The sequence below is a fragment of the Benincasa hispida genome, chromosome 8 (genome assembly GCF_009727055.1).
Source record: "Benincasa hispida cultivar B227 chromosome 8, ASM972705v1, whole genome shotgun sequence".
Classification (NCBI taxonomy): Eukaryota; Viridiplantae; Streptophyta; class Magnoliopsida; order Cucurbitales; family Cucurbitaceae; genus Benincasa; species Benincasa hispida.
In genome coordinates this window covers 35314516-35339852 of record NC_052356.1, presented here as the reverse complement: position 1 = coordinate 35339852, position 25337 = coordinate 35314516, and the positions used below count along the sequence as shown (strand labels likewise).

Sequence of the window (25337 nt, the reverse complement as noted above, 5' to 3'; positions counted from 1 at the left end):
TTAAAAATAAACTAAACTAAACCAATAATAAGCGGATCTAATCATCAACAAAGACCACAATTTTCTCCAAATAAATTAATCCAATTTTTTTTAAATTAAATTAAAATTCCAATTCTTCACAAATATCTTTTAGATTAATTATCTTGTCTCTTAATTAAATTTTAACCTCCAGTTTAATAAAATAACACTTAAATATTTCAAGATAATTTAATAAAAATTATCTGAAAAATTGGGTAGTTGAACACTTGCATATTTACCAAATGAACTTCTGTTCAGGTCAAATACGTATTTGGGTTTGGCATCCCACTGAGATGGTAATTACCATGAAAAAGTTTGGCGCTTATGCTGCTTTTGGATCTTCCTTGCGTCCCTACGTTGGCATCAGGTTGGCCTTTCCTCTACGCTTGATCTTATTCTTAATGTTCACATCAACGGTTAAGGATTTGCCACGTGTCTTGTCTTTTTTCCAGCTTTGATCTTGACGTCGAATCATGAACGTCCAAATTCCGTTTACTTCCCCTGCATGAGGTTATCGCATATAACAATTGCTTTGGTGATATAACCAATTTTTCATGGAAATTTAGTCATATAGCAAATGAACTTTCTACATTATTTTCTAAATCTAGAAGCATTGGTTCTTATATATTGAATGCATAGGATTAAGAATTTTCATTTTTCAGGAGGAAGACTTCCTCTTGGAGAATGCGTATTATTCAGAAATGAGAGATGTAGGATTCTTTGATTCAGAGTGGGATTAGCCTCAGCTACCATTCTCTGCATGCCTGTATGGTTTTTGTTTACATACGATGTAAACAAAAACCCAATTCGATATTCAGATCTCAATCAATTTTGATTTTGTTGAGAACCACTTATCCCTTCGAGTATTTAAGGCAAACTTGCCTGAGTTATTGTCCCCTTAGCCTTGAAGGTTTGAAAGATTCCATTCATGATCCATTTACCTTGATGCCTCCTGCTATTTTGATCATTTCTGTTTGCTGTTTATAAGGCTAAATTTTTTTTTGAAGTTATATTAAGAGGATTTGAGTTGTTCGGGCATGTTTGGTATACAACCTAAATTATGTGTAATGTTTTCACTGTTCAGATTCACCAAATCATATAGATGTAGAAAATATTTATTTGGTAATTTTTTAACTTTTAAATCCTGTAATCAACATAGTGAAAATTATAATAAAACCTGCCTAGATTACATGTAGAATTATATTAAGAAAAAATAAAAACTTCATAAATATCTTATTTCATGTTATAACACTTTTATTTTTCAAAAAAAAAAAATTAAAAAATTAAAAAATGTCATGCATCTGCATTCATACATGAATATTTAGGTTTTTTAGAATTGTAACATAAAAATTATACAAAATTTTAAAATAAAATACATTTAAATTAATTTATAATAATTACGTTTCAAGGTCATATTTAGTTGATAACTACAACTACAAACTATTTTTTGGTTTAAGAAAAAGATCAACACTAGAAATTTTTTAATTTGAAATTCAATTTCTAAATCTACTATTAAACGCATTCAAAGAGACTGAAAACATTATTTTATATTGAATCAATCGTTTCTAAATCACCAATCAAACCCACCGTTAATTAGTAGTAGACAAACCCACTGTTAATTAGTAGTAGACGAGATATATATATATATATATATATAAAGGTGGTAGACCATTAGCATAATACAATGAGCGGAGAGCTCAGAGCTCAACTGTGGAAAGAAAAAGAAAGGATAACTATACTTGTATTACAAGGTAGTAAACCAAATAAATAGATTTACAAAATTTACCACTTGTACATGAAATCTAAGATTGATTTGATTTCCATCATTGAACTAGAATGTTAAATACATTGAGAATATACTAGTCAGTGGTCGGTTTATTTACGCTGGAGAAGCATATATGACTGAACTGTAAACCCCATTCATGGCCACCTAGAAATGCCTGTTAATGTATGGTAATTTATCTGGCAAGTTGCAACTCTTTCTATCTCTTATGGTCCGTCATCCAATCTCCAGCAGTGACATCTAATGTCTTCTCTCAAGTCCAGACCATTGGACTTCGTTTTGGATACTCAACAGCGCGTAATTGGATCAACTGCTTCCACTGATCAGTTCTTTAATGGAGTATTCTTGCTCATAACCAAGATAACAATCTGAGACCAAAATCAATTTCATTTCCTGAAAAACATACCATCTAAACTATTAGAAGCATGTCCGAATGTTAAAGTTAATTCAACGAACGGATGTATCATCTACAGAATGAAAAACTGTCATGTAAAATGTTAATAAATCAAAAACCCATAAAAGCCAATGAGTCGACAATTATACAAATCCAACGTAAGTGGGTTTGTCTGTTTGGATTTAAGAAGTTTCAAAATCACTCTATAACATGTTTGTAATCATTCAAAACCAATTTTGATTAAATGAGAATTGTACTTAAAATTGTGAAATTAAATATTAAATTAAAGAAGTGTTTTGGAGTGACTTGAATATGACAAAAGTGATTTTAACCTTTTCAAAATCACTTCCAAACATGCACCAAGACATAACGAACGATTGGTGTAGTACAAAAAATAAACAAGGAGAAGGAAAATAATGAGAGTCGAACACACAGAAATTTTAGTTTCTGAGGCACTTTAACCTGAAAATCATTTCTTTTTGGAGGCAGCTGCATGGTTGTGACCAAGCGATCAGAGAAAGAAACTCTCTTTAAAGCATACAGTTCCGATGTAGAGGTGTTACCAAGTACAAGCCACCATGCTTCATCTTTCATCTGCAAAAGAACGTGTCATTTAATTTACATCAACTTGCTATTCGACAATGGAGCTGAGAATTTTACCTTGGGAAACCGTGGAGCATATGCCCTGGTTCTGTTTTTCCTCGAACTTATCTTCTCCAATCTGATGCTAAGGGAGGGAGCTTTCTCAACGTCATCGTCCTTCCTTTGAAGTTTTATCTTCATTTGGACACGAGGAAAAATCTGCAAATCCTGTAAAAACAGTAAACAAATATCCAAATCAGATAAAATGCTATTATGTAGTCATTCACTAATTGTTAGTTAAAATGGGTCGGGTAGCCGGAATTTAGTTATTTGCAACTAACCAGTTTAACAACTAAATTACTACAAACTAAAACAATTAAGCATTCACATAAAGATTAGAGCAAATTACACTTTTAGTCCCTCGAGTTTGAGTTTAGTGTCTATTTGGTCCATGATATTTCAAAATAAACACTTTAGTCTTTAACTTCGGAAAAAGAAAAATACTTTGGTACATCTCTATCTTTATGCAATCTGTCCAAATTTCTTTTATAGATATTTTTTAAATATCTCTTTCATTTGTGATTGAAGGGGATGTTTGGAGATGGGTACAATAGCCTCTTTGAAAAATGTTTCTAAATGGTCCTTGGGTTTTTGACTCTCAACCAGTAGAAAATGACATGAAATTGATGAGGTGTCAAATTTTAAGTGTCTAGCCAAATCTTGTTGATTTGATATTATTTTATTTACATCGCGTTTTTGCCTTCTTTTTTTCCCCTTTTCTTCTTCTCTTCTCTCTCTTCCAATCCACTCTCGTTCTCTCCCCTCCCTCTCCCTCTCGAATGATTGTGTTGCCAACTACCCCTTATTTTTGTTCTCCTCTTTCAAGCTTTATTATTTCCATTACATTTCTAACATCATTCTCCTCTTCCATGTTCTTCCTCTTGTTCTTTCCTTTTAGCCCCAATACCCACATTTTAAAAATTGGGGAAAAGTTTGTTTCTTCCTCTTTCTCTCTCTCAAGCCTTATCATTCCTATTACATTGTTAAAACCATTCTCCTCTTCAAGGTTCTTCCTATTTAACCCCAATACCCACGTCTTAAAACTTGAGTTTGTGGAGAATGTGGTGGGTGCAGCCTACCCCTTTATCGGAAAAAGAAGAAGAGATTGAACGAAAGTGGAGGGTGGTCAGGAGAAAGGAAGGGAGAGAAATGAGAGAAATAAAATAACAATAACAATAATAAACAAATAAATAAAAATTCCACAAAAGATGTAACAATATAAAATCAATGAGATTTGCCTAGTCATTCAAAATTAGAGACCTCACTAATGGCATATCATTTTTTGTTAGTTGACTAATGGTCAACTTTAGCCGAAGGACCATTTAGAACCATTTTTCAAGCATCAGGGACTAAAGTGTTCTTTTTTAAACTTCAAAGAATAAATTGACTCAAACTCAAATCTTATGAATCAAAAGTGTCATTTGTCCAAAGAATTACAAATATTTACTAATTGTTCTACATAAACTAATATACAGAACTTCTGAAACCACTTCCAGTGCAAAATATAAATAATGTTGATGGAAACATCTAGTTCTCAAATTTATGAAAATGTTGGTAGAAACATTAATAAAATGTCGACTTCGATAAATACTTTGATAAAACTATATTAAAACATCATAAAAAATATTTATTTTTTTGGATAATAAGTCATTTCATTGATAAATGAAAATATCCTTTTTTTATATATATATATAAGAAACGCTTCATTGAATAAATGAAATAAAGGGGAGATCCCTGAGACTGGATGTAACTGAAGGAAAGGTTGCTATATATGCTGGCCCTTTTATTTATATCCACATTTCAGTAAAATTTTGTTTATATGTGTGTGTATATATATAGACATACTCATATTTTTATGTAGTGAAAATGCCCTTAAGTTGATGTCAAACTCATGGACATGTAAATATTGACATCAATGAAAATTTAATACCCCAGATAAATCATGTAGAAATATCACGGAAAACTTTTCTGACCTGAGTTAATTTTGAAGCAGGAAAATTTCCAATCAAGTTTTGCAAAGCTGTCTTGGGAAGATCCAGCAGCTGCTGCAGAGTGTGATATCCCGTTTGTTTTAGTAAGCTTGCAAGGTCGTCGTTCATGCAAGGCAGCATCCACAGTGCCGAATCCACATCAAACCACAAGCCCTGAAAGTTTCATAAATATCATGTAAGTCGGAGAATTTTAAGACAGTTCATTTCCCACACTGCAAGTAAGGGTGAGGCCTGTTTGGCATCCTTGAACATCTCAAACAAGGAAAATTAAATGAAAATGTCTCATGACATGCTTTCTCAATTCCATACTATAGCCAACACTTGAAATGTGAAGAACATTATGTAGAACTAGGCAATGGATTCTTGAGTACAACTTGGAGAGTAAGAAACACATAATAATAATAAAAGGATGCAGTCATCTAGAAGTTTCACTTTTCTCCTCAGATGTATTACATTTGTATTCCCACACATAGTGAATAAAGGAGTATCAGTAGTTAGTTAAAAGTCCCTACCACGAAGAGAAATAAATCACAGAGCAGCATTTCTAAGGCGCAGGAAAAACATGCTGAAAGGAACAAATAGCTGGCCATCTAAGCTCCAAACCATTGTGTGTTGAAATGCGGGACCCGCACGCTTTTCCTTTTGTTTTCTTCCATTTTTTTTCTTTTCTAATCTTTCCTTGTACGTTTATTTATTAGTCTGCAGTCATTCTGTTCAAGTAAGAAAGTTTTCGAAATGGTTGCCCGGTTGGAATGACAATCGTCGCTGTGAAAGTAGCATGCAAAGTAGAAGAAGCATTCACCCACTCCACTGTCTTAATTACCAATAATCTTCTATTTTATGATGAGGACAACTTTAATTGGGTATGAATGAAAGCAAACACAAACGGGAGCAAAATAAATAAAGGAGTTCAAAAGCCGGAAAAAAGAAAAGCCAACAAAAAATAAAAAACAAACAAAACTGATATTAATTTATTTTAAACCGTCTTTCTACCAATTATTTAATTAATTACAAAGGAAAACTATAAAGAGAATAACCTGCATGACCATTTGCAATAAACGCATGCATGTGATCGAGCTTGATAGCCATCCACTGTTAGCACATATATCAATCATGGCCTGAATAATGCGTATACTTTGATCCAACACAGACTTTAAGTCAGTAATGTAGTCACTGATAGGTAATTCCAACTGAGAAAAATGTGCCTGAATTCCATTGAGAGATGGAGAAAACCATGAAGAAATTTAAGATGAGCACAATGGAAAAACCAGATACATTTGAAAAGAATACATTTGAAGGGAAAGAAAAACCTGAAAAAGTAAATTCGCCTTCACATGTGGATCATCAAGTCGATCTTTGTCCACCTTATATCGAACCCTCTCGGATAGAGCAGCATTGTAGTTTTCCTTAATAAATTTGATAGTAAAAAAAATAAATGAGAATTGAACTGAATGGTATTTATACACTATCATCAATCAGTTGACAGTAAATGATTTGTAAGAAAACACAACAAATCAAATTTCAACTTATCCTCCAAGACTCGAGAAAGCTGGTGGTGCTTTCAGAGATTTAAACAGTAAGACATGTTACGTTAGAATATGAAAAATCTGGGTAGTGGATCCTGCCAACAACAATGGAGATGAGGGAAGAAAGAAGAAAAAGAACCTCATGAACTGGTAACTTAAAAAGGGCTTTGCTAATATGTCAGAGTGACAAAACTATGGATTTCATTACTATATGAAAAATGGAAAGGAATTAAATTGAGCCTGCCACATAACCCGCTACAAAATTTCAGGAAATTATTTAACTAAAGATTAATTTGCCCTAAAAAAATCCTCTGTGAGCTTACAAAATGTACACTTTAGGTAGTTCTTTACCTAGAAGTCATTGATTATATGGCTATTGGTTCGTCTATAAGTAATTAATAACTGCAAGTTAGTAATAACAAACTTGTAAGAAGAGCACTACCTCATTATGCCGCACAGGAAGTTCATCATACTCGGAAGCCGCAGAAAGGATATGCAAAAATACCTACACGCAACAAACATGGTGAGAAACTATGCAAAGAGGGTAAACTGTAAACTAAAAATCCTCATGGAACCCATAACACAATGTAATCACTCACTTCAAGTGACGTATCTGGACCTATATTTGAGCCAAACATTGATAAAGTAATGTAGCTGAGGTAATACTGAGAAGCTATTGAGCCCAGCATCATTGGCTCCACACTGTCTTCGTTCATCTTTATGCATCCACTATCCTCAAGATCCTCAAATGTGCTTTGTACTAACCTGTTGGAGGAAAATGCTCGCCACATATACCATCATCCCAAGACAATTGGAATGCTGAATGAAAGAAATTCCACTAAATCTAACAAAAGTGTTTTTACCTAGACAAGTACGAACTTAGAATTTCAGGTTCCATGCTATCCAATCCATAGTAAGCAGGATTTACCATCTATAAAAGAGTGATGTTAGAATTTCTGCAGTGGACAAAATCATCGACAGATTAAAAGATTGTATCCTCTATGATCATTTGCATTGTTCTTGAAAGCCTAATGCTTAAAATTAATTCGCACTGCTCTTTATGTTTAATGGGATCGTGAAACCTAGTCCCATGAACCGACTCCAATTATCCAAACACTGCCAACTGTTCATGGAGTGGGCAACATTAAATACTTCAATGACCTCTACAATTCTTTTATCCCAAAGAGTTGAAAAACCACTAGATGCACCAATGGAAGAAATCCCAAACAAAAGTTCATATTCTTACTCCCTTTTTTTCTTTTTTCTTTTTTTAATAAGAATTTCATTGATGGAATGAAATATCCAAGATATACAAAATGGTCCATTCAAAGGGAATACAAAAGATGTTTCCAATTTGCTATAATGAAAGAATAGCTATGACTTTTAATAGCCCTGGTAAACATTGTCGAAAAGAACCAATGATTCGTACCATTACTAGATCAATTCATTTCCCCGGTAAACATTTCAATTCACATCGAATTCAAAAAACAAGACACCAGTATGCACTGCTCAAGGAAATGCACCGTGGTTACTAGAAAATTTACCAGCCTACGAAACAAATATGTCCAGCTAAGATAGTGCACTGCATCCTCTTTATGACAAATGGTGCCCGAAACTATCTCAGCATTTATATGGTCATGCAACTGCTCCTTCAGACTACTCTCAACCGGGAATGGTTCGTACAAAAACTGAAAGTAATTATAAGAACCAAGACTGTCAGAGTGAAGAGTCATTAGATAAAAATAGGGTAGTCTTGGGTACATCTTATGCATCCCTTATCATCATCCACATCAAAAAAATAATTAAAGTATCTCATAATTTGAAAAAAAAATTAACACATGGCAACTTATGATTGGACAATTGGGTGGGATGCACGAAGATAGGTGCTACCTGGGATGCAGCTAAGTATTTTTCATAAAAATAAATAAAATGATAAGAGAGCCTGACCTTCTTATAAAAGCTCTTTTTGGGTTCATGAACAAGAATAACTGCTTTTCCATGTTGATCATACTGTGGTCGACCTGCACGACCCATCATTTGTAGAATATCTGTGATTGGAAAATCAATGTATCTCTTTGATTTTCCATCATAATATTCTGTTCCCTGTTAAAAAAAGAAACAATTACTCGATAGTTATTAATGAGGTTGAAACAAAAATTAGAGTAAAAAGGAAACCTAAGATAACTAAGAACATGAAGGGTGAGAGAGAGAGATTTCTATTTCTTGCAGCATGTCATTTAAAATACTTAAGAAATTCACGGTAAAATAAACAATATGTTAAAGCTTTCACAATTTCAGAGCCAAATTCCAGTCAAATAAAAATTACCTGCTTCCAGTACTAACATTAAATTAAACAAATTACAGAAAAGTATGCATCACCTTGATAATAACTAGATGTGCAGGAAGGTTCACACCCCAAGCCAATGTGCTAGTACAAACCAATACCTACCATCAGATAGTTTGAAAAGCTTAATTAGTAAAATATAAATAGGACAGTTTATTTGATTGAATCTGGACTTTTCTGGTAGAATAGATAGATCAATTGGGTAACAGAAATGCCTGAATTTTGTTGTTTGCAAACAGTTCCTCAACCATAGACCTATCCCCATCATTTAGACCTGCATGGTGTAGCCCAATACCAAACTGCAAGGTGTGCCTGAGATTTTGATCGATAACTTGACAAAGGATCATCTGAAGCTCTTCTTCGGCCATATTAAGAAATTGCCTTGGATGCTCATCTGAAGCTGCAAACTTCAACCATAAAAAAACAAATTCAGTAAACAGGCTGTCATTCACGAACTCAAAAGGAAAGCAACAATTTTAGACTAAAATATGAAGTACATATCAGGAAACTTGTATAGGAAGCAACGCTGAAGCTACAGTGAGCTTTTAAGTCTAAAAAGCCCGATTGACCAAGCAAAGAGTGATGATTTTACTCATGGTAATCGAGACCTCACCTGAATAAGATCCAATGCTGTGAGTCTTGTTTGACGACGAGATGAGACGAATATAAGAACTGGCTTGGTTGGTGAATGGGTGCAGATGGCAGCATAAGTTGGTTTATTCATACTGTTCATCCTAGGGCAGTAGAACTTTCCAGGATATCCCTGAATAAAATTCTCAAAACGTTCATTAGTAGGGGTAGCAAGCATAGACAAAATAAAATTATAATCAAACGTTTATTGTTGATGCTTTTCAGGAAGAGCCAGAAAATTGTGAATTAATGTTGTTCAAGCTTTCTCTGTGGAATTGAGTGGAGGTGGTAGAATGTTCTATGAGCTAATTGTTCCTTACGAGTTTCATCAGAATATAGCGCTTATTCGTTCTTTAATTAATTCTAGCTGGGGAAGTTTTTTCAAAACGTTGGATTGAGTGGATTGTAATAGTGAAAATTTCACTGAATTACTTCATTTGTTTTGTTTTTGGATTGGAAGTTAGTAGCATAACTTGGAACTCTGGAACTTTTCACCACATCAATGAAAAGTTTGTAGCACACTAGTTCTAGAAGCCTTAAAGTTTAGGTCATTAGAACTTGGGAGGCAGGTTAGATTAGTGGGATCGTACCAAAACATCCAAGATTCAACAGTATAAGCATTATGGGCAAGCATAATCAGAACCATTCTTTGGAAGATATGGGAAGAGAGAAATTCAAGGACTTTCCAACGAAGAGAAAGATCCTCGGAATATTCTTGAATCATCTATTTTTACTGCGAAAAAATATACAGCCCCAATAGTTGCAACTTAAATTTCCTTGTAGGAAACTTTTGTAATCCCGTTTATAAGCTCCTTTTGTGATCTTTGTATATTCCATTCATCAATGAAATTATTTCTTATAAAAATTAAAAAAATAATAATAATAAATTAATTAATTAAAAAAGAAAAAAGAAAAACCCTCTAGGTAAGCAGAGCAAATACTAAAATTTGTGGATGAAATATGTAATTCAAATTAAATAGTTTTATGTTTCTTCTGACATTGTATTATCAGAGCAGATAGGGACACAGAAGCTAGTAAGAAAACTCACAAATCATAGGAAACAGTCAATAAATTCTGCTCCTTTCTTTAAAGTCTAATTGATTGAAACCAAGTTTGCCAGGTAGCTTTGAAAGCAATGGTACAGCATATAGATGTAATAAACATAAGCAAAAATTATTTTGTCAATCTTGCAAGAATCATTAGGTAGACATTATCTCTTAAATTCACCCGACAATCAAACCATAGAGGGTAGTAAATATAAAATTGAACACCATAACTTATTTTTTAAAGTAACTTTGTTCTGGACAAAAAGAAAATAAGGCAAACCCTTCCAAGACACCATATTCACTTGCCTGGATATGAACTTCAAGAGGCACTGGCCTTACGCTTGGTTTGAAATTGAAAAGTCCATTTTCTCCAACACCTAACCAGTCACCCAAATCACTGATAAAAGAAAAATATGAGAGTAATTATAGACCAACATGAAATCCCAAAACTTCCAAACAAACACCCTATTTTAGAATTTAAATCAACAAACCATGAAAAGTATGATGCTATTCTTGAGTCATAAGATGCATTTAAATAGATGTACCAAGCAAGAAATTAAATTTTCATTAAAGAAATGAAAAGAGACTAATGCTCAAAATACAAGTAGATACAAGAGAAGTACAAAAGCAACAACATAATATAAGGACTAAATTGGAAAGACAAAGACATTCCAATTTAAGCATAAATCTTGAGTAGAAAATTCTGCAGATGAAATAGAATATGGGTCATACTCATACTTATCTAGTATTACCAACGGAATCTATTTTAGTAGGCTTTCAGAAGAAAGTTGAATATGCAACATAAGATAACTCGGGGGTTACATCTTTTTTTCCCATAGGAAACAGAGAATTTCATAACAGACATGTAATCGCAAAATGGAAACCTATCTAAAGGATTACAAAAAAAAAAAAAAAAAAAGGAGAAAAGAAGAAGAAAAAACATCCCAATGCATTATAAGAAAGCTTAAGCCATAATTACAAAATGGAGAAACCAATAAACTTAAGAAGAAAAAGATTCGAAGTCTTGTTTTGTATTGAAGAAAATGTGAGAATTCCATTTAAGCCATATCGACCAAAGGAAGTCCTGAATGAAGTTAAGCCAAAGAATCTCCTTTTCATTGTTGAACAGATGACCAAGGAGGACAATATTTAGTAGAGTCCAAAGATCTGTTGGAAGACTGACTGACCAACCAAAACTTTGGGAGATAAATTCCCAATACAATTGAGCAAATGAAGTGGTTGTGAGATTCCGGACCCCTATACTTTTAAGGCGATCGATGTATTTCCAAGGACCCTTGGAAGATGAGATGGAAGAAATCCCAGGTTGTGGTCAAAATGAACCGAACCATATTTATAAGCAATCACTTCTCTCCAGAGACCATCCTTTTCACAATAAATTCTCCAAATCCACTTGGCCAAAAGAGGCTTGTTTTTATGTTGGATGCTAATGACGCCAAGACTAGTTTACACCTGACGCCTCTTCAAAGGACTTGATAGTAGCAAATAGGTAATCAATATGGGATGCTTCTGGTGAGGAGAATAGAATGGCTTCGTCTGCAACAAGAAGGTGGTTAATAGAAATGGATGATTGACCCTTCCCCACAATGAAGCCTTTGATAAACCCCTCATTCTCCACTTTATAAAGCTTTCTACTAAGGCAATTCATAATAAGAATAAAGCTTTCTACTGAGCCATTCCATAATAAGGATAAATAGAAAAGGGGAAGAGGGTAACCTTGCCGAAGGCTGCTAGAAGCAAACATCTTCCCGCATGGTTTACCATTAATAAGCTAGATCTTCCCATATGGATCTATGCTTTGTTACACATAAGCTAAATTAATACCTTCTAATCTCCTTTATTATCTCTCTGTTTTTATTCTTCTAAATAAGGTAGATGCAGAATTTCTGAAAAATATTAGTGGATGGGGCCCTAAGTTGAAAGGAGGACCATTTAACAAATTTTCTCAAGCGAGTATGGTAAGGATGCTTCAGAACAGTCTACAGTTTCTACACTTTTTTCTGCTTCCAGAAACAATGCAATGCCACTTGAGTGTTTGAATAGAGCTTTTAGAAGAAAAAATTTCTTGTGTTCATGATTCACAAGATTCCATAGGGACTCCGTTAAAAAAAATGCATATGTTGCTATACCTAGCGAGTGGCTCAATTTTAGGAGGATTGACAGGAGATCTGTCATAACCTGGAGGACAATCATTTCTCTACAGACCAAGATTCTAGAAGTTGGAGTTTTTACAGCTCGGGGACATTTCCAGTTAAATCTCTTTTCAATATGTTGGCAGTAAGGAAGATGGTTTTCAATCAAAACCTTTGTAAGAGAGTTTGAAGGATCAAGCTCCCAAAGCTCCCAAAAGAAGTGCGAAGTTTTCTTGCGGCCTGTGTCTTGATAAGTAGTAACACTAATGATACTATGAAGAAATTCAACAATTAACATCCCTAATCCACTGCATCCTCTATAAAAAGAAACGAAGACACATCCAGCCATACATGAGTCATCTTGTATATTTTTAACAAAGAACTATGTTTCTTTTCTGAAAACAACAAATGCAATTGTCTTATTGATTACAGTGCTGTCCTAAGGGGAAATGATATATAATTATATAAGAAAACAATTGAACCAGCAGTGCAATGGCTGATGAAGAAACATTCCTTCTAACACCTCAGCAAACTTACTGTATCCATCATCTGTTTGTGTTTGTGTGTTATTCATTATGGACAGACGCTTATGCCAACAACAGAAATTTGGAACAGAACAAAATCAAGTAGTATAAAAATTTGAAAACTGAAGAACAAAATAGCAACTTCTGTAGCGCATTAACGATAAATTCTTCAGTCGAGCTTGCATACCTTGCATTCGCTAAAGCAGTTGAAAGGCCTACAAATCTAACTTTTCGCTCAGTCTGTGATGATATATACCTCATCCTTGAAACAATAACCTGTGGACACAAACAAGGCAATAATTTTTAAAAAGTAATGTAGATGAATGGAATCCTATACAAGATCAAGCCTTAAATCCTTTGAAGGGAAAATGCAAATTTATAAGTTCAGTTGAAATCGAACTTCAAGGTCTGCTGAGTAAATTTAATTGAGATGTCATCCAATTAGTAAGAATGTGGGTTGCACTAAGCATTGATGTTCCTCCATGATGAGAAGCACGCTGTATATTCACTCCAATGTAACTGACATTAAGGGGATCCTCACACCAAAAGAAGGCAAGGCACAGCATAATTAAGAGCTCAAGCAGTAACTTCAAAATCATGTGGAACAAATGTTATATTCATTTGGGAACCATTCAATCAATATATATTTTTTAATAAGAAACCAGAATCATTCAGTATGTTTAATATATATCTTTTAATATGGTTGATGAAATATCATTATAGATAAATTATAAAAAATAGAATGTGAATAAGTTTAGATAAAATTCCATCAATAGCATCATGTATTAAATAGCTAGGCTTAATAATTAAATACCTCAAGGATGGGACCACGATCTGCTCCCAATAAGTGGATCTCATCCAGAATCATTAGTCCAACCTATTGTAAATGTCATTTGTTAGTCATGTGCCTCAAACATGCAGAAGTATATGAATATGGGAATAAGAAACTTTCATTTAGTACTTGCGCAACAAGGAATTGGAGGAAAGCAATTTTCATTAACTAATGCCTCAAGGTAACGGGCAATAAAAACTGAGAGTAGGAGAAACATGGGGTTCTCTCTCATTGTGCCCAGCTATGGCATTTAAGGGATTGAACTTCCATGGAAAAAACTAGCTGTAGCCCGTAGGGTGCAACAAAAGGTCTCTGTTGAAAGTAGGGTTTGTAACCTAGGGGGTATTTTTGTCCTTTTCCAGAACTCTAGGGTTTCCTACTTTTCTATTTATATGTGCGGTCTCCTTGTATCCTGTGTATCAAATTATAATAAGAAAATTCTATATCGTGGTTTTTTCTCTCTGTACTAGGGTTTTCCACGTAGATCTGTGTGTGCCCTCTTTCTTTTCTCTTCCCTTTTCATCATGGTATCAAAGCACGGAGATGAAACCCTCGCCACCATTGAGGAAAATCAAACAGGAGAATCACGAGTGCCATCTGGCACCACAACCACCGGTATAGCCACTGTCGTACAAACCGCTATAGAACGGTACTTCCAGATGGTCCTATCATATCTTCATCAGCCGATTGGAGCAGCCCAACTTGGAGGACAAGCGACTGATTGGATCAGCCACCAGACGGACCCGCGCAGCAACCAGGCGAACCCTCGCGACGCGGCAAAGGGACCTCAGACTTCGACGGAGCCTTCTAGATCGATTCCAGCTGCGCGCGCGTGGATTCCTTTCGATCCCAGCCAGCCGATTCCAGCCATGACCCAGCTGATCCTAGCCGAGGTTCTTGCCCAACACCGACCGCGCCTATGGGTTCCTCCGTTCCAACCGAGCGTGGGTGGCAGTTTCAATCAAAGAGTTCCTATGGGTGGCAGATTTGAGGTGGGAGCGTCATCTTCTTCGTATCCTGAACATAAACTTGACTATATCCAGGAACAGTTCACCAAACTCCAACTCCAAATTAAACAGCAAAACGAGTCTGTTCAGCAACAAATAGCCACCCTTAGAGAAGCTCTTGGAACGACCTCGAATGTCCAGTCCGAACTCCCTTCTAGTCTACCAATTTACTCGGGAAATCCAGTAACTTCTTTCCCTGCTTTACTTACAGCAAATTTATTTTTGGGTGCTATGGGAAATTCAACAAGTTTTATTGTTGGGGAAAAATTAAATGGTCACAATTATTTTGTGGTCTCAATCTATTAAAATAACCCTCGAGGGTTGTCATATATTCGGTTACTTGACGGGTAAAATACCGAAATCGAGACCAAGTAACCCCCAAGAACGTATCTGGAAGGGGAAGGATTCCTTACTCCGGTCTATTTTAGTAGGTAGTATGGAGCCTCAAATCAGAAAACCTCTATTATATGTTGCCACTACGCGAGATATTTGGGATGTTGTTCAGAAGCTGTATTTCAAACGACAAAATGTTTCCCGACTCTATACTTTACGCAAGCATGTTCACGAGTGCAAGCAGGGAACAATGTATGTTACAGTATGTTGCTGAACAACGGATGTTACTTCAACAAGTTGTCTCTTCTCTGGTAAGAGATGGACCTATGTCGTGAGATTTTCTGGGATTGTCCTTGTGGGGGAGTCCAACATTTCAAGTCTGAGGAAACTGACCGTGTTTATAATTTCCTCGCTGGGTTGAACTCGAAGTTCGATGCAGTATGGAGCCGAATACTAGGACATCGTCTGATACCATCTTGATGGAAATTTGATCTGAAATGCGCCTCGAGGAGGACAGGTCTAATGCTATGAATAATATGCCAATTTCGTCAACTAATTCTACTACTTTTAAGATGGCAGGTCCTGTCAATGAGAAACAGAACAACAAGCCTCCCCTAGTGTGTGGACACTGCAAGAAGCCCTGGCACACCAAAGACCAATGGTGGAAGCTGCATGGTCATCCACCTAATGGTAAACAGCGTCAGTCAAGTTCTGGACGAGCACTGGCAAGTGAATCAGCAAATGGAGGTTCTCAACCTCAAAATCAGGAGACCAACCAGAATAACTCCAGTGTTATAGGTGTCAGCGCGATTGCCCAATCAGGTACGATTCAATCCTTGGGCCTTGTTAGTGTGTATGGTAGCAAGTCGTGGATTCTAGATTCAGGGCTACATACCACTTAACTGGCTCCTCTAACCAGTTTATTTCATATTGTCCAAGTGCTGGAAATGAGATAATCAGAACTGTTGATGGATCTTTCGCTCTGTGGCTGGGAAAGGTCATCTTTCTCCTTTTGAGGGATTTAACTCAACGAGATGTGCTGCATGTTCCCAAATTTCCTATAATCTATTATCTGTTAGTAAGATTACAAGAGATTTGAAATGTCGGGTCACTTTCTCATCTGATGCTGTTGTTTTCAGGATTTGAGCTCGAGGATGACAATTCGCACTGCCCGACATGACAGGGGGCTCTATTTCCTTACTGAAGATATTTCTTCTAGGATATGTGATAGGACTAGTTTACTTTCATCATGTTTTTCTACTTTTGAAAGAGATTACATATTATGGCATTATCGTCTCGGACATCCTAGTTTTCATTATATGAAATATTTATTTCCCCATCTATTTCACAATGTTAATATTTCTACTTTGATTTGTGATGTGTGTATTCGAGTTAAACAACCTCGTGTCTCGCTGAGCTCTCAACCTTATAAGCCTTCCAAATTGTTCACACTTTTCCATAGCGATGTTTGGGGTCCTTCACCAATCACTACTTCTACCGGTAAACGCTCGTTTGTAACCTTCATTGACGACCACATTAGGCTAACTTGGGTCTTCCTTCTAACCTATAAGTCTAAGGTCCCATCGATCTTTCAACAATTGTATACTACTGTAGAAACCCAGTTCAACACAAAAATTGCTATCCTTCGGAGTGATAACGGTCGGGAGTTTTTCAATAATTCTTTTCGGGAATTCTTAGTTTCGAAGAGGATTGTCCATCAGAGTTCGTTGCGTATACTCCTCAACAAAATGGGGTAGCTGAACGGAAAAACCGTCACCTTGTCGAGGTTGCTCGCTCCCTTATGTTGTCAACTTCTCTTCCTTCCTACTTATGGGGAGCTGTCGTTTTCACAGTAGCTCATTTGATAAACCGGATGCCTTCCCGTGTCTTAAAGTTTCAAACCCCCCTGGAATGTTTCAAGGAGTTCTACCCCAATAATTGCCTTATTCCTGATGTACCACTTCGAGTGTTTGGGTGTGTTGTGTTTATCCATACCCATGGTCCTAATCGCACCAAGTTTATCCCCTGTATGCAAAAATGCATCTTTGTGGGGTACCCTCTTCATCAGCGTGGATACAAATGTTACCATCCTTCTTCATGAAAATATTTTGTCTCAATGGATGTTACCTTCCTTAAAGATCAACCTTTCTTTCCCATTAATCATCTTCAGGGGGAGAGTACCAATGAAGAGACTAATTGGAGTCCAAGTTCGCTAATGTTACCTGAACCTAGAAATGAGAGCGTTCTTCCTGAACCTGCCATAAGTGTCAACGAGACTATCCTTCCTACTGAACAAGTCCCTATCCTTCCTATTGAACAAGTTCCGTGGATAACGTACTATAGGAAGAATCTTAGAAAGGAAATAGTGTCGCCTGTCACCTCTACGGCTCCAGTCCAGGAGTCAGACCGAGCATCAGTTCCAGGTACTGGTATTCCTACCCTTGATGATAGTAACATTTGTGTTGATATTGATGTCTGTGTTGAAGATAAGGTGAGTAAAGACAGAGAAGATGGTGATAGTATCGACAATTGTACCAAGGACACCTTATGCAACGAGGATGTAGGTACAAGTGATGGCAGTTTTGAAAAACTTGTTCCAGCGGATGGTACTCCTAAAGGTGAAAGAGATCACTCAGAAAGTGAGACTCATGAGCAGAAGGCTGAATGTGGTGGGGGTTTAGATGGGAAGAAAAGTTATGATGTCTATCTTGATCTTCCCATTGCTTTGAGAAAAGGTACGAGATCTGGCATAAAGTATCCATTGCAAAGTTACCTATCTGTAGCCCTTACTACGAGCCTGGACACAGTTATGATACCGAAAAGTATTGCAGCAATGGAGATCCCTGAGTGGAAGACAGCAGTTATGGAGGAAATGGGGGCACTTGAGAAAAATAACACTTGGGACTAGGTTACTCTTCCAAGGGGACATAAGCCAATTGGGTGCAAATGGGTGTTTATCATTAAATACAAGCCTGATGGAACGATTGACAGGTACAAGGCGAGATTAGTTGTCAGAGGCTTTACTCAGACCTTCGGAATAGATTATTCCGAGACTTTCTCCCCGGTGGCAAAGTTGAATACTGTTCGTGACCTTCTTTCAGTTGCAGTTAACAAAGATTGACCTCTCCACCAATTCGATGTGAAGAATGCCTTTCTTAATGGAGAATTAGAAGAAGAAGTCTACATGAGTCCTCCCCCGAGATTCGAGAAACAGTTTAATCATCGAGTTTGTAGACTGAGGAAGTCCTTGTATGGGTTGAAACAGTCTCCGAGAGCTAGTTTAGCAGATTCACTACCTTCGTAAAATTGCCAAGGTATAGTCAGGGACATTCCGATCACACCCTCTTTATGAAGAATTCAATATCAGGGAAAATTGTTGTCTTTATTGTGTATGTGGATGACATTGTCATATCAGGTGATGATGCTTCAGAAATTGACAGGTTGAAGAGGAAAATGGCTGAGGAATTTGAGATCAAGGATCTCGGTAAATTAAGGTACTTTCTCATAATGGAAGTGGCTCGTCCAAAAGAAGGGATTTCTGTTTCTCAACGAAAATACACTCCCGACTTACTTAAGGAGACAGGTATGACAGGTTGTAAACCAGTTGATACCCCTGTGGAAGTTAATGTCAATCTCAATAACTTGAATACAATGTTCCGATCAACAAGAAAAGATATCAGCGGCTTATTGGAAAACTGATCTACCTTTCTCGTACTAAACCAAATATATCTTATGCAGTCAGTGCAGTCAGTCAGTCAGTTTATGCAAGCTCCGTGTGAAGAACACATGAAAGCGGTGAAGCGCATCCTGAGATATTTGAAAACCTCTCCTGGTAAAGGGTTGATGTTCAAGAAATTTGTCAAACGGTACATCGAGGCATACACGGACGCTGATTGGGCAGGTTCTGTGGTAGACAGAAAGTCGACATCTGGATATTGTACCTTCGTGTGGGGTAATCTCGTTACGTGGAGGAGAAAGAAACAAGGAATTGTTGCCAGAAGCAGTGTCGAGGCAAAATACAGGTCCATGAGTCTTGGGATATGTGAAGAAATTTAGCTGAAAAAGGTCCTAGCTGATCTCGATCAAGATAGTAATCTTCCGATGAAATTCTATTGTGATAATAAAGTTGCGATAAGCATCGCAAATAATCCAATGCAGTATGACAGAACAAAGCACGTGGAGATTGATAGACATTTCATCAAAGATAGACTTCACAATGGCAACATTTGCATCCCCTACATTCCTTCCAGTCAACAAATAGCAGATATTCTCACAAAAGGGCTCTTGTGTTAGCAAGTTGGGTCTGGTTGATATCCACGCCCCAACTTGTGGAGTGTTGAAAGTAGGGTTTGTAACCTAAGGGGTATTTTTGTCCTTTTACAATACTCTAGAGTTTCCTACTTTTCTATTTATATGTACAGTCTCCTTGTATCCTGTGTATCAAATTATAATAAGAAAATTCTATATCGTGGTTTTTTCTCCCTGTACTAGGGTTTTTCACGTAGATCTATGTGTGCCCTCTCTCTCTTTTCTCTTCCCTTTTCATCAGTCTCCATAAACGTCCAAAGAAATTTCAATGGTACGAGAGTTGATATAGAAAATGTGAGCAATCAAACTTTTGTTTCTTTTTCCAAAAGAGTAATGCCTATTGTGTTAATTCACCTTCGTAACATAGCTTCGACTATGCCAATTTCTACTAATACCATCCCACTTTTCGGGGGTTGATATTATAATATCTGCTGACAGAAGTGCCATCAAATCAGGGGTAAAATCTCCAGTCATTTCAACCTGAAACCAAAATCATTGAGAAACTTCAATATCAAAGCGGTCCCCCACCACTCACACAACAACTCACCAAAAAGAAGAAAAGAAAAAAGATAACGGATGCAAGATGTACCATTTTTTTGCCGAGCCGAGAAACAAGACCATTTTTCCAGTCATTCATTCTTTCACGAACAATGGCCTTCAAAGGTGCTATGTAAACAACCTGCATCACAATGGAAAAGTTACAATATAAGTTCGATAAGAAATCCAACCAAATAAATCGTCATAAACAGAAGAAAATCAATGGAAACCCATACTCAAAAGAAAGGGAACCCAGAACTGCTGAAAGCCCCAAAATGAAAAACAAACGAAATATAGAGAAACTCAAAGTCACAATTATACCTCCTACTTGTTATTGTTAGAAATAACAAAGAAAAAGTTTTGACAACAATGTAGCTTTCTGATCTACCATTTCTTCTATATATGCCAGCTTTTTTCTTTTTTTAATATTCGTGAGTGTTTGGACCAGCTTATGTACACCTCGACTAATCTCATGGGACAACCGCCTGACCTACAACATTTGAGCGTAAAAGGAAACTCGTAGGAAATTAATTCCTAGGTAGGTGGCCAGCATGGATTGAATCCTTGATCTCTTAGCCATTTATTGAGATTATGTCTCTTTTTAGCACTAGGCCAGTCCATGATGGTTACTTGTTTCATGTTGTTTTTTCTACTTATCTAAAGTAGAGTAGTTCTTGTACCAAAGAAAATATACATAGTGAACATCTTCATTCATTTATGAAAACAATTCAGAAAGCTGACCTAGCAACATCAACATGCGATCATTCTCAACTTGGTAAATTTTAACGAAGAAAAGTTGACAACCATCGCACCTTGTACTTTGAATTCTCTGTGCATAATACTTAATTTTTCACGGAGAGTGTTTTTTTACCTTCATATCAGGCTGTGTATTGAAGAGACGAAGCATAGCAAGTTCAGCAGATATGGTTTTTCCACTCCCAGTGGGAGCACCCAACAGAATGTTATCATCTGTATGATACAACACATGAAAAATCTGTGCAAACCAAGAAGAAGCATCAAACAAGAAGCCAAGATATGGCAACACCGATAAGGTTAAGCGTACTTCAATTGATTTGAGGGTTGATGGTTGTTACAAACCTGGGTTTGTATTGGGTTAAAATGTGAAAATTTATACAGGGATTCGTAACTTCTGTTACCAAGAGCAGTTATTGGAAGAGGTTTTAAGTCTAGGAGCTCAGTGTGTGACGTACGGGCCTGAAAAAAACAAAACTTCAACATCTATACCAAAACTTTGGAAAGCATTAAATTAACGAGTAAAAAAAGGGAGGGAAAAAAAACTGCTATCTACAAAAACAAGGAAAGTGGAGAAAAACATGTAATTACCTCCGGTAACGCTAAATTTTGGAAAGATATGGTGTAAAATGCTTCTGCTTGCAGCCAGGAGTCAGAAACGGCATGAATATAATATTGAGGTGGATGTGGCTCAAATATTGGGACTGTGAAGGAAAGCCTTTGAGGCTCTCTAGCCTTCTTCTTTGCCAGAGTGAAAAGCTCAGAGTGATAAATATGGTCATTCTCGTTGTCCTATTCAAACGATTGTGCATATTGTTAATTCAGACGCTAAAAGATGATTTGATGATAAACATGGATCATGGATGCATAATATTTCAACATGTAAATAAACTGTTACCGTAAATGATATGACCAAAGAGAAAAAAGGAGGAAAAGATATTTTCAAGTTTCATCCTTGTTTCTCTTTTAACAAGAAACGAAACTTTTTCTTGAATAAATGAAAAGACATTATTGCTCAAAGGATACAAACTCTACGAGGGAGAAAACAAGTAAAGTTACAATGGGGAAAAAAACATGTAGTATGAGAAGAAAAATCAACATAAGATTTAGAAAAAGAGCACTAAGATGAAGCATGAGACCTTTTTGATTCAAACTGATTAACCCAAGGAAGATATTTTTCTTCAAAAAAGTTTTGGATTCTTTCCATCCTTGTTTCAAAAATACAATTGGACGACTAGAAACAAATTGGAAAAAAATTTATTTCAATTGCAAAAGCAAGATGTTAATATGTGAATGAATGGTTTTTCCTTTTTCTTAAATAAAAGAACAACTTTTATTGAGAAAAATGAAAGAATACAGCAAAAAAATAAAATAACATAAAATCGCTCACTCAAGGGAGCACCCAAAATGATGGGGCCTAGAGAGAAACATTGAAGTTCAGAAGGGACCACACTACAATCAACAAGGTCTCTTGATCCCTCCAAAAATTACATCGGTTCACTAGAGACCACATATGTCAATGAATACTTCTTGGAGATAATACAAAAATGAAAAAACATTTTACAAAATTCTCCGTGAGAAGATCCTTTTACAGAAAAATATAGGTTGTGAGAGTGAGACTGAGAGTTCTACAAGGAAACGTAATTAAACACTATTACAATCGAATGGCAAGTTATCACCTCAACTAGTATCCACCAGCGTTGTGAACCACCATGAAAACGATCTTTCCATATGAAGTCGGCCGTTATGACCACCTCAACCTAAAATCAACATTTCGGATGTCTGATTATAGCCAATAGTTCAAGCCGTTAAGGTTACCACAGAGTGAAATCTCGAGACAACTTATGCTAAAATATAAGAATGGCAACAAAATGTTACCTTCAGGACTGTTCTTGTTATTGGACTGACAGTTGCTGATAACTGGATTAGTGGAAAATAACCTAAATACTGCTTAACCAACTTCAATGAGCAAAGGGAAAAAATAAGTCAGTTTGAATATCTTTAACAAAAAAAAATTAAAACCACTAAAAAAGGTAGAACATCAGTATAATTAACCTACTCTTCCACCAGGTGCATAACGGATCAATGCTCCTATGTCTTTTTCCTGCATCTCCTGTAAACGATCCAAGTCAGCCTCTCGCTCCTCAAGCTTGCGCAATATCTGGTAGTTAAAAAATGAACTAGATTGGAGGGCATCAACAGAAGAAAACAACATGTCAGAAGGAATAATAAAATAGAGTTGGACAAACATCTGAAGAAAGATCCTTGTCAAATTGTCTTAGAGGATGCTGGTGTGGCCATATTCGACGATCAACAGCTTTGCAGTATTCCAACATGAACGAAGTCATTTCACACCAACCCCTTCTCAAACATATTTCGAATAGAGCTCGCATAATACGAGCCAAGCTAGCACTTATATAAGCAGCATCGGAGACTAATGAGAAGGTATCAATGGAACCTCTGGAAATGTACAACTGTAATATAATAACCACTGTATTAGAAATTTGTTGCCATCCTCCTTTTTGAAGCTAGAAACAACTTTTAGAAAAACAACCTGAATAAGGATGGAAATTTTTCCATGTTTATTTGATGGGCCACCTTTAACTTCCAAGGGGCATGATGTTCGTACTGACATCTCCAGCTCACTCTGCTCCTCATCCCGAACAACAATATTCTCAAACTCAGAAGAATGAGCAACCATGTCAATAATCTGTAAATGCAACAGACCAGTTAGCCCAAAAGATATTTACATTAAGGAGCATAAAAAAGAAAGATGAAGAATGCAATCTTCATTTTTGAAGAATAAAGCAACAGTATCGTGATTAATTGAGATAAGGGAAAGGAAACAGAGAAAAAACAACAGAAATCAGTATGAATAAGTGAAATCAAGTAAAAATAGCAATAGGCCACAATCAACAACCTCACTGTCATTCATATGACGTCTCAACATCTCATTATATGTTTCAACACTGGAATACTGAATATAGAAGTGGCTGGCAATGCGGCCGAGCTCTGTACAATAAAAGTTGCCACTTTTTTCATCAAAACGCATCATCTTTGATTTGTCAAGTGCACGTGCAGCATCTGTTATGAGAGCTCTTTGCTTTGAGCTCAAAGATGGATCTGCCATGACCTACCAAATACAAACCAAAAGAAACCCTATGCATGAGAAATATGATACAGCAAATTGTCAAATTAAATAAGATGACCGAGACGTTGCCTCAAGTACAGTGGTCAAAATACCAAAAATCATATCAAAACTAATTCAATTGATTATATGACCTACTCGAAACTCTTTCACCAGCTCAGCTCATTGAATACTAACTGCCTCAGGTGAACATTGGAATTGATAGATTAAAAAGATAAAAACGGGATTTCAAATAGCAAGAATGTTTTTTAAAAAAATTGCACGTTCACATTAATGGTTTTTTTTATTAATTTATTTTTTCATTTGTTTTCAAAAATGTTTTTATATAAAAGTTGGCCACCGGCGGTCCTCGGAAAACAATCGCGGGAGACAGTGGTCGGAGGTAGCCGGCGATGGTCACTGAAAAACAATGATCAGAGGTTGGTGGCAACGATCGTCGAAAGCTGGCCAACGACAATCACCGAAAAACGGTCGTCGGCAGTTGGGCAAAAACAGTTTCCGGGAAACGGTCACCCGAAGTTGGCCACGGGCAGTCACCGGAAAACAGTCATCCAAGACAATAGTCAAAGATGGCCTCCAGTGGTTGCCGGAAAACAGTGGCCGAAGGTTGGACAGCGACAATTGCCCAGCGGCGGTCGTCGAAAAACGATCGTCGAAAGTTGGTCGAGGACAGTTGCAGAAAAGCGGTCACCGGAATTTGGCTGGCAGCAATTGTCAGCAAACAGTCGATGGAGACATGGTCAGAAGTTGGCCAGCAACGGTTGCCAGAAAACGGTCGTCGGAAGTTGGCCAGCAACGGTTGCTAGAAAACTATCGCCGAAGGTTGGCCAATGACCATCACTAGAAAATGGTCACCGAAAGTTGACTGGTGGTGGTAATTGAAAAAATTCGTCAGAAATTGGACGGCAACTGTTGTCGAAAAGCAGCCACCGAAAACAGTGACCAACGATTGTTGGCGGCGGTCGCCGAAAAACAGTCACTAGAAGTTGGATGATGACAATCGCAGCCCAAAGTTGGTCCCTGGCGGTGGAAGAAAATAATCGTCATAGACGGTGGTCGGAGGTGGGCATTGGAAAACAGTGGTCGGTGGTTGGCCGGCGACAATCGTTGGAAAACGACGATCGCCTAAAAACGATCGTCGAAAGTTGGCCGAGGATGGTTGCCAAAAAGCTATCATCGGAGGTCAGTTGGCAGCAGCAGCTAGGAAAACAGGCGCCAGAAGTTGGTCATCGACAGTCGCTGGGGAACAATCGACAGAGATGTGGTTGGAAGTTGGCCGACGACGATTGCCGAAAAACGGTCGCCATAGGTTGGCCAGCAACTGTCGCTGGAAAATGGTCACCGGAAGATGGCCGGTGGTGATCATGCAAA

General features: G+C 36.9%; 1 protein-coding gene across 3 annotated transcripts in view; it reads right to left on the bottom strand.

The window, feature by feature from the left end:
• Positions 1-1637: 1637 nt before the first annotated feature.
• The window catches only part of LOC120082597 (DExH-box ATP-dependent RNA helicase DExH14), a 35465-nt gene continuing 11765 nt past the window's right edge, over positions 1638-25337 (bottom strand). For 2 of the 3 annotated variants that reach the window (XM_039037842.1, XM_039037844.1), the window contains exons 22-49: positions 23739-23951; positions 23373-23528; positions 23068-23292; positions 22878-22979; positions 22697-22777; positions 22498-22578; positions 21410-21610; positions 21164-21280; positions 20937-21059; positions 20118-20207; positions 19883-20008; positions 13863-13925; positions 13236-13324; positions 10681-10771; positions 9312-9461; positions 8914-9105; positions 8734-8799; positions 8302-8457; positions 7899-8042; positions 7218-7285; positions 6954-7119; positions 6797-6859; positions 6139-6234; positions 5866-6033; positions 4811-4981; positions 2856-3005; positions 2658-2789; positions 1638-2194 (exon numbers count right to left, since the gene is read on the bottom strand). In XM_039037842.1, the coding sequence (XP_038893770.1) occupies positions 2108-2194; positions 2658-2789; positions 2856-3005; positions 4811-4981; positions 5866-6033; positions 6139-6234; positions 6797-6859; positions 6954-7119; positions 7218-7285; positions 7899-8042; positions 8302-8457; positions 8734-8799; positions 8914-9105; positions 9312-9461; positions 10681-10771; positions 13236-13324; positions 13863-13925; positions 19883-20008; positions 20118-20207; positions 20937-21059; positions 21164-21280; positions 21410-21610; positions 22498-22578; positions 22697-22777; positions 22878-22979; positions 23068-23292; positions 23373-23528; positions 23739-23951 (3567 nt within the window). In that variant the 3' untranslated portion in view covers positions 1638-2107. The remainder of the gene's footprint in view (positions 2195-2657; positions 2790-2855; positions 3006-4810; positions 4982-5865; positions 6034-6138; positions 6235-6796; positions 6860-6953; positions 7120-7217; positions 7286-7898; positions 8043-8301; positions 8458-8733; positions 8800-8913; positions 9106-9311; positions 9462-10680; positions 10772-13235; positions 13325-13862; positions 13926-19882; positions 20009-20117; positions 20208-20936; positions 21060-21163; positions 21281-21409; positions 21611-22497; positions 22579-22696; positions 22778-22877; positions 22980-23067; positions 23293-23372; positions 23529-23738; positions 23952-25337) is intronic. The other variant, XM_039037843.1, reaches the window with a different exon arrangement.